Raw genomic sequence first — 9,851 nt, forward strand, 5'->3', positions numbered from 1 at the left:
TCCCTTCCCTTCCCTTCCCTTCCCTTCCCTTTTTTCTTCTCTTTTCTTTTCTTCTCTTTCTTTTCCCTTTTCCCTTCCCTTTTCCCTTCCCTTTCCCCTTCCCTTTTCCCTTATCTTATCTTATCTTATCTTATCTTATCTTTTTTTTTAATGCTCTGCTTCACCTGGGGGTCCTAGCTATCTTCAGATCATCTTATATTTGTTGGTGATCCCTTTCCCTGATACTTTTACCAGCAGACTCCCAACTGTTCTCTCTCTGAAATTTGCATCCTGCATAGTCTGCAGAAGTTTTAACAGCCCCTGCTCCAATAGCTTCCTGATGTTATGCCTTATGGTCAGATCTCAAACCCTTCTGAGACCTTAGAAAAAGTTAAATAATTTTGCACTGGCCTGTGGCAAACAGTCGTAACATGCTGATGTATCCCATATCTGAACACTGAAGTAATGGACAACTTCTACAAAGCTGGACAGGCTTACTTAATCTCCCTTTTGCATCACTATTTCTTCAACCATGCTGACTTATTCCAAGGCTCAGTATGCAATGCCTTTCAAGCACATTTCACCAATGCACACATAGTCTGTTTTGAAGACTCATAGAATTTTTAATACCAGACCATTCAGCCCATTGAGATTACCTACTGAGCAACGACTACTTTGAATACTTTCAGTATTGGACCTTTTCCACTTTCCTGAATGTTAACTAAGATCTTGTTCAAATGTGCCTTACGCTGCCCAGTTACAAGAGAAGATCTGGATTTAAACGGGTCCAGTGGCTCTCACTGAGCAGAATGTTTTCATAGAATCATAGAATCATAGAATCATAAAATCACAGAATGGCCTGGGTTGAAAAGGACCACAATGATCACCAAGTTTCAACCCCCCTGCTATGTGCAGGGTTGCCAACTAGGCTGCCCAGAGCCACATCCAGCCTGGCCTTGAATGCCTCCAGGGATGGAGCATCCACAACCTCCTTGGGCAACCTGTTAAAGTGCGTCACCACCCTATATGTGAAAAACTTCCTCTTAATATCTAATCTAAACTTCCCCTGTCTCAGTTTAAAACCATTCCCTTCGTCCTATCACTATCCACCCTCATGAACCGCTGTTCTCCCTCCAGTTTATGCTTTCAAATACTGGAAGGCCACAACAAGGTCTCACAGGAACCTTATCTAAGCTAAACAATCCCAGTTCCCTCAACCTTTCCTCATAGCAGAAGTGTTTCAGCCCTCTGATCATCTCAGTGCCCTCCTCTGGACCCGCTCCAAGAGCTCCACATCCTTCGTGTACTGGGTGCCCCAGGCCTGGATGCAGTACTTCAGATGGGACCTTACAAGATCTGAGCAGAGGGGGACAATCACCTCCCTCTCCCTGCTGGCCACCTCTTTTTTAATGCAGCCCAGAACACAGCTGTCCTTCTGGGCTGCAAGTGCACACTGCTGGCTCATGTTCAGTTTCACATGCACCAAAACCTCCAAGTTCTTCTCCACAAGGCTGCTCTCAAGGTGATCTTCCCCCAGTTTGTATAAATTCGGTGGGATTGCCCCAACCCAAATGCAGCATCCTGCACTTGGCCTTGTTGAAATTTTTCTACACACTCAATGAATATGTTTGCAGTGGTGTTGGTATTTTTGTTGTGGTAGATATATACTTGGTCTCTGATGGCATAGCAAGATAAAATAGAGACAAATGATGGTTTTCAGTCTTAACAACTGTTAAGCAAGCATTAAGGTACATGTCCTTCTCTCCCTTTCCCATGGCACAGTGCTAATCCTGCTGATGCAGTTTGATCATCTTCGTGTTATCTGTGACTGTGGAAATTTCCATTAGCTTCCATTAGCTTCTCAAGTTACTGTGAACTCTTAGAGGAGCAGTGCTTCCCCCCATCTCCCCCATCCAAAAAAAAAAAAAGAAAAGAAAAGAAAAAAAAAAGAAAACCATTCCCAAAGGAGGTATAAAAAGGTGAGAACACCAACATGTGTCATCACAGTGGTCCCATGGCCAAGAAATCAACCTGTGTGCTCACCTTGTCTCCCATCCCTGAAGTCTCTCAGTGCTTCACAGTGAATTACAAACTTTCATACTGTAACTTATTCAGCTCTTTTATGGGAAATTGCATAATGCTGGGGTTTTCCACTCTGGATCACAACAAAATCAACAAAAAGTGCATTTTTTCTCACAGAATGCAGAAATGCTACTGGCATTTTCTCCCTAACCACGAACTTTTTAAGCCCTTTCCACAGATACTGTATAAGATTTGGAAAAATTATGTTTGAAAAGTTTGCCTTGAAATGCATTAAAGGGAAATGTTCCTTCTGGGAAGGGATGGAAGGTAGGAATATTGATCCAGTTCTCCATGTTGTGTTTATTTCTCATCTTCAGAATAAAACTTGCTGAACAGCTTATATCTTGGGCTTTGCTCCCTGTTCTGCCACGACAGCTCAGGACCTGAAACAATATGATGTATCCAAACCCCAAACTTGGAGGCTCCGCCTAATCTGCTCTCCTCTACTGCCTTTCAGTAACTCCCATGCCCAGCAACTAAAAACTATGGCTCAATTCATAACTAAGCCCCTGGGAGACAGAAACTGAGTTGTTTTTGCACAGTATTTGGGAAAACAGACATGTTTTGTGCAAATGCAACCACGCCAGATTCCTGCCCGCCAGCCCAGGGAGCAGTAGGCATGAAAACATGGCACAAATTTTGAGGATGCTGAGCCAACACAGGTAGAAGCCCTACCTGCTGCCACTTGCATCTTGCCTGATGTTGCCCAACTCAATATGCATGACACAATCTGGATCTCAGCTCACAGAGCCAGACTTGAAGGAACAAACATACCGTGTCACATTCCCTATCCAAGCACCTTTGTGTGCTTGCAGTGCAGGCTGTTTTTTCTTTTCCATGGGACCAGCCTCAGGTCATAAACCTGAAGAGGAGATGAGGTATGGTTGGAGTCTGCTCATTGCGGTGATGTCACCTTCTCCAGGAACTCACTCCTCTGCAAATCCCAATCCAGGCTGGAGCTGGGCTTCCCCTCTGTTAAACCCAGGGGAATCCGCCCACAGGATCAAGAGGAGGTGGAGGGTGGAAAGAGATATAAAGCTACCCAGGAGCAGCTCAACCTTACTGCCCTTGTTGCACGGATCTACTCTCAGCATGAAGATGCCTCTGGTGGGGCTGCTGCTTGGCCTGGCATGCATAGAGTTGGGTAAGACTGCTGCATTCTTGACCCTCTGGGAAATGCCTGGGAGGGGAGGGGAAAGGCAGCAATTCAGAAAGACCTGGTAGGACAAATGATGTTTTAATTTATTTGAAAATATTAACAGATAGAGGAAAAGAGATATTCATTCCTGTTGGGGAGAACTGTGATGCCTCTCATAGAGAGCAGAAAGCAGACCCATGAGTGATCTTGTGTCTGCCATTCCCATTCACACTGGATCTCAGGGTGGAAGGGACTGACATTAGTTTTCGTAAGGCTAAGGGATGAAGGACACGTGGTACAGGGCAGCACAAGTGCGGGCGAGGTCTTTAGTCATCAGGATAGAAATGGGTGAGAGTATGACAAATAACTCCAGGAACTTTGTGAAGGTTAATGAAACCAATAGATTCCAGTCTTTAAAGTAATTTAAAGATGTTAGGCGATAGGTAGAAATAGGAAATTCCTTTGGGTCTGTCTGGGTATGGACTCTATTGGATCAGAGTCTCAGCCAAGCTGGTCGTAGAGTCCAGTTATTGTTATCCTCTCTCCCTCTCTGTGATCTACTGCAAATATCTCCACTTCTTTTTAAATGGGTCATTCTTAGAGAGACACAAACATTGTGGCTTTCATCCTCTATCCCATGGTCACCAGAAATCCCTTGTCAGCTTTGATGGGACTCTGACAGATCTCAAAGGAAAAGCAGCCTGGGTGGGAATTGAACACTCTCAATGCCATGTGGGCATTACTACATGAAGATCATCAACAGGGCTGCCAGTGAAGATGGCTGAAAGGCGTACACCTTGCAAACATTATGCACAGAAGTATTGAGTCTTGTCTCAAGCTGCATTGTATTGTTTTATTCCTTTTATCCTCATTCTTCCTTCCCTATATCTCTGAAGCAAACCCAAATCTGAATTCATTTCCTTACATGCTCTGAGTTGAACAACACACCATAGAGCTGAATCAAGAAAGATACAGATACTTGTATATAGTTACTGTAATTTATTACATTTCAGTGCGTGTATGGTTTTTTTTTTTTTAGTTTGTTTTATTTCTCCTTTCAAGACTCTTCACAGATGGTATATTACATTTCTGTTTCCATCCAGACTTGTTCTGGGTTTAATTGCATTGCTAAGGAGCTGGCAGGGAAGGTTTTCATCCACTGGTCTTGAAGAAATTTACAGGAGCAGAGTAGCATCAACACCCTTTGCTTTATAGTTGAGGCTGGGGCAAACATGGCTTTTCTGGGATGATGCAGTGGGAAGCAACTGGGTTTGACAGCACTTGCAGCTCAGGAATATGCCTGTAACAAGTGGATCTATTTGACTTGTGTCTGTTACTGATTACTTTTCTATATTTCGAGTGTTGTATTGGTTTAATCAAAGAAATGTTCATTAAATTTTAATATTTACACAAGCTTTGAGATATAACAAGTCTTGAACCACATGAAGTAATGCAGAAATTAGTGTTTGTTTCTTTACTATATATGTATCGAATCTATACTTTGAACATGCTTGCACATGGCCCAAGAAAAATTACTAACCTTCCAGAATTTTAAAACGAAGGGGTAGAAAGTGTCATTGGACAATGATGGACAATGGTTATTTGCCTTGGGTCAGGACATAGCACTCTCCTCAATGCTCAGTTCATCTCTTCTGCTCTTGTCCTGACAATTCTGGACATTCCTCTTCTACTACAGTCTTCCCACAAAAGAAATGTCTCCACATAGATGCAGTGAAATAATAAGAGGCAGAGGGATGATGGCTTTCTCACTTAAATCTACTCTTAACTGGAATTAATTCCTCCAGAAAACATCATACAGTACAGATGTCAGTAATTAATTAATTGTATTAAACATAATACAGTACAGATGTCCACCCATCCAAAATGGTGAGGTTTGGAAATCAGCTCGACCCACATATCACAGAGCAGTTCCTCAGATGATTTGAACTGGCACTGCTCCACCCATACACCCATACACAAGCTGGTCCTTCACACCCAAAAGCATCCTTGTATTTGCAAGGTTGAAAACTTTCTGATTTTTCTCCCACATGCACAACATGTTAAGATATCAAAAATATGCATTAAAAAAAAAAAATCTCTTGTGGATCATTCCAAAGCTATCCTCAAAAACCCTCAAATTGGGTAAACTCAAGCTAAAAAGTTCTTTCTGCCTTTGCAAAAGAGGATAGAGAAAATTCTGCATCATGAAGGTTCTGTTGCACGGCTGAGTTTTTCAAAAGTGGTGCTAAGAGAGATAGATGCCTTGGAAATCCATTTTGTCACTGGGTGTTCAAGCAACTGCCTTCAAAAATATTTATCCTTATCGCATAGTCCCAGGAGTTTCTCTATAACAGCAGAACTAGTGCCAAGAATACATCATCTTTCTGCTGTTTTATCAATAGATGGCAGTGGAAACATTTGCGTGATTCATCAGCTGCTGCATTGCTGGAAGATGCGTAGCACAGAAAACATCAAAGTGGGCTGCTTTCTGATGTAAAGTCACACCAGCATGACTGAAAAATATGCACACTCAGAATCTTTTGGCTGTGGATGGGCAGGTCTAGTAGCAAGACTTTTGAGCAATTGCTGTGATCAAGGCTTATGTAAAGGAGTCCGTGTGTCGACATCCACTGCTTTGTAGCATCACCTCTTTCAAAAAAAAAACAACAGCAGCCCCTGATGAGTTTTTAGGCCACATTCAACCCTTAGGATCTCTGGTACAGCTCTGAAATTTCATTTACTAAGCTGTTCAGAAAACCCTCTAAACAAGTGGAATGGAGCCCTGAAAATTCAACTTCAGTGACTGTCTCTGTGGATGAAGGAACTACAGACGAATGCTGCTCTAAGCAGAAGGAGCTATTTCACTCTCTGTATTGCAGCACAGCTTATACAGGATGCACAAAATACAAAAGTGTCCCAGTTCAGGCCAGATCAGTTCCCTAAATCTAGAATTTGATTAGTTTTAAGGAAATTATATTACCTTATTCTTTGAGTCTGTAGAACAACAGCAAACTACCATGCTGTAACACATGTGAATAGTCACAGCCATGGATCCCTAAACAGCTGATGGGCCAAACTCCTCCAAGGATTTTATTAAAGCTGCTCAAGCAGAAGTTCCCTGTAGATCTGCTCTTTTCAGGCTGCTGAGCCCAGAAAGCAGTGATAATGCCCAATTCTCTGCATTATCAGCCTCATCCTTGGATGCTGGGGTTTGGTCTTTGCCCTTGACATACCCAAGTTTTGCCACTGGCTCCAGCTTCCAGGGTCTGTGCATCTTGAGTGGGGGGGTGAAGCAGTTACCATAACACATTCTCTACAATAGACTTGCTGTCTTTGCTTCTGTGACCAACTCAAAAATGTTTTGTTCCCCTCTGCAGCCCAGTCCTTGCAGTGCTACACATGCAAGGAGCCAATGGACATTTCCAAGTGCAGAACACCCACAGAATGTCCCCCGAGAGCCAAGGTGTGCACAACAACTCTGCACTCTGTAGACTTAGGTAAGTCTCATTGCTTTCTTTGAATGGTGCTAGAACACGAAGGTCATTAAGCCTAGTTCTACCCATCCACACCATGTCCACTAAACCATGTCCCTCTGTGCCATATCTCCATGTTCCTTGAACACCTCCAGAAACAGCAACTCCATCACTTCCCTGGGTACCCTGTTCCACTACCTTACCACACCTTCTGGAAGAAATTTTTCCTGATATCCATTGCATCCAATATCCAATATCTTGGAGCAAGATGAATCCTTTGTGAACTGAACAATCTTACAAACTTACTCCATGCTTCCCTCTCCCCAGCTTGGGTTATTCTTTACTTCTCTGCAAGAATCATTGCGGAGTTATCCAGGGTAAGAAGGAGAAAAGTCCATTGAACTCAGAGCTTCATAGTGAAGCACACAGGACTCAATCCACTTATTTTGTTATGCCTTTCCTACTCCTATGCATTACAGATCCTGAAATGTCAGATGTGTGAAAACATATTGCAGAAGCACAAGGACTCCTTGTTTGTAGACATTCTCACTTAGCACCAGTGAGAAAAAAACAACTTCAGCATGCTAGTATTATACCAGTGCTTCTTGACATTTCCATTTCCTATGCAAAACTATTGCAGGAGCAACCCACCTGAACAAAACATGCAGAAACTTGTGTTATTTGTTTGCACTAGAATAAATTTGGAAGGAACAGAAAGGAGAGTGGGAGGCAGCAGAGAAATCCAGGGGACCTGCTCCTTAAAGAGCAGTTTGGATTACAGGTACAAGTATATTAAAGATGGTGCCCCCTTTATTTGTCTTTGTTGACCTATAAACACTGTGCCTTCAAGTTCTGTCCATTCGACAAAGGCAGCGTTGCTCAAAGCCAGATGTTTGTATTTCCCTTCACCATTTTGTTCTCTCTTCTACTTCTCCAATGCATCCATTCCAGGTTACCCGTTTTTTGGCAACATCACCGTCACAAGAAGCTGTGAAGAGGAGTGTGTCACCTATGAAGGGATAGGGTCAAATAGACCAACAACATGCTGCTACACTGACCTCTGCACTGAAGACACCAGGAGCAGCAAGGGGGAGAGAAGCAGCTCTGCAGCGCTGGGTGTGATGGCCATGATTTTTGGCACGCTCCTCCAGTGTGCTCTGTGATGTTGATGGGTATCTGTGCTCCAGTCAAAGCATTCTCACTCCTCTCTCTGCCAAGATGTGAACTTTGAGATACCCTGGGAAAACTTCTTCACTCATGTGTGTCTTCACCCATCTTCAGCGCTATGAATTCAATGGGATTCAAGCCAAAAGTTTGGGCATTCAGAACTAAAATCGTCAAATTTCCACTTTCCAGCTGATATAAACAGATGTTCTTCACCTATGGTTGCTTCTGTTTCCCAGAATCCACATCTCACCTTGCAGCTTTCTTCACTGGGGAGCAGAGGTGGATAAAGAGAGTGGTGGCTCTGAGCAGCATGAGGGACTGGGCTGTGACACTGGGCTTGAGCAAGAGCAGGGGCTGTACTCACACTGGACACAACGGATCTCCCCAGCTCCCACACAGTGTACATCTGTGACAATAACCTAATGCAAAATCCCCCAAATACCTGCAACTCTTCATCAAGATCTTCCTTTACTTTCTTTCCACACTGGGTGCTATCTCCTGAGCCAGATGGATGTTGCAACCTTCCCAGTACTCAACAAAGCGCAGTATTCAATTGGAAGGAGCTGGCTCTTAAATCTGTCCAGAATGTTATGGAATGGGTTCAGAAGGGCTCAGCCTTCATGCATGGAGATGGGACATGTTTCTGAAAAGCTCAAAAGATGTTCAGGATGAAGCACTTGAGGCTAGTTAAACTGATAAAAGCAAGTCAAGGAGTTTGAGCAGAATGAACTCCCATCAGCCCTTTGCCTGAGCTCAGGTTGCAATCATAGTCCCTGGCTTTCTCCTTCCAGATGTTTCACAGACTGTTCCTAGCAATTTCTCCTATTACTCTGTCCTTCCCCATTCTTTCTCTGCAGGGATGATGGGAAAGGAAAAGCAATGACTATTTCAGACCTCAGCTTTGGGAAAAATCGGTGGCTCCACTCAGTGCTGGGGATTTGCTCCAATTCTCCCTTGGAGCAACACAATAATTTGGTTTTGATGCTTTGACTACTGTAAAAACAGGAGTGGAAGCAGATCCAAACAAGTTAGGCATGCCCAGCTTATAGATGTTTTTGGGAAGGGAAAGCTGAGGAACAAGCATTTCTCACTAGTCTTATTCCTTGGCTCATTCAGGGAATGAAAGAGGCAAAGGGCAGCATGAGTACATCCCATGAACTGTCCTAACACATTCATAATTTTTCTGCCATGTCCTTTGTGGCAAACTCAGTTTTTACTCTATCTCCATAACAGACATCTAGAAAAAAAACACCATCCAGGAAAATCTAAGAGTAAAAAGGGGGCTTTCTGGATGAGAACCCAGTGAATAAAGTTGGATCTTCCAGTTTTCAGCCTGCAGTGTCTTTCTTGTATGCTCAGCATGTCTTTGGAAAATTTCCTGCATATCAAGGTCTGGATAAGTAGAGAAGTGCCAGGGAGGGAGAGAACTACAAAAGAGGACAAACCGAGGAGGAGAGAAACACTCCTTGCAAGAGCTAGATTAAAGGCTGATGGGAGAGAAGGGGGAGAAGGGCAGTAGAAGGGTAAAAGACAGTGAATGGTTACAGAATGCTTATTTAGGGCATGCACAGGGAGAAGTGGGATTTTTTTCCTTGTCTTGCAGGAAACAAGGGGAAAACAGTTGAACTCAGAGCTGCAACGTGAGTAGGTGGCTGCAAACAAGGATGCTGTGGGTGGGGACCAATGCCTTCCTTATGCCACTGGTGCTGGTGGTGAGCATCCTGCATCTCACTGCACTGACAATCTCCTGCTTCCTGGGATTACCCTCATGATGCAGCTCTGTTGCTAAAGCATCAAGCATCTAGTGTAGAAAATAGAGCAGAAAGCTCAAAGCACTTGTAATACATTCCTATATTAGGCAAGTCTTTAGCACAATGTGTCAGAGGTGCAAAATTTCACAGCAATATTCATCCGTTCATGCTCTGCTGGTCCTAAGCCACAGGACGAACAGCTGGAAGCCCTTGCAAAGTTTAATTCACATCAAACTTCTGCTTCTGTTATTGCTTTTATTT

At 43.4% G+C, this 9,851-nt stretch overlaps 1 protein-coding gene across 1 annotated transcript; it reads left to right on the plus strand.

Moving 5' to 3' along the window:
• Positions 1-3,140: 3,140 nt before the first annotated feature.
• LOC128091234 (ly6/PLAUR domain-containing protein 2-like) lies at positions 3,141-9,100 on the plus strand. The gene is made up of 3 exons (XM_052704292.1): positions 3,141-3,205; positions 6,577-6,696; positions 7,624-9,100. Exons 1-3 carry the CDS (start codon positions 3,154-3,156, stop codon positions 7,833-7,835), a joined length of 384 nt encoding a protein of 127 aa, XP_052560252.1. The 5' UTR covers positions 3,141-3,153; the 3' UTR covers positions 7,836-9,100.
• Positions 9,101-9,851: the final 751 nt, after the last annotated feature.

The sequence above is a fragment of the Tympanuchus pallidicinctus genome, unplaced genomic scaffold, assembly GCF_026119805.1.
Source record: "Tympanuchus pallidicinctus isolate F22 unplaced genomic scaffold, pur_lepc_1.0 scaffold5, whole genome shotgun sequence".
NCBI classification, from domain to species: domain Eukaryota; kingdom Metazoa; phylum Chordata; class Aves; order Galliformes; family Phasianidae; genus Tympanuchus; species Tympanuchus pallidicinctus.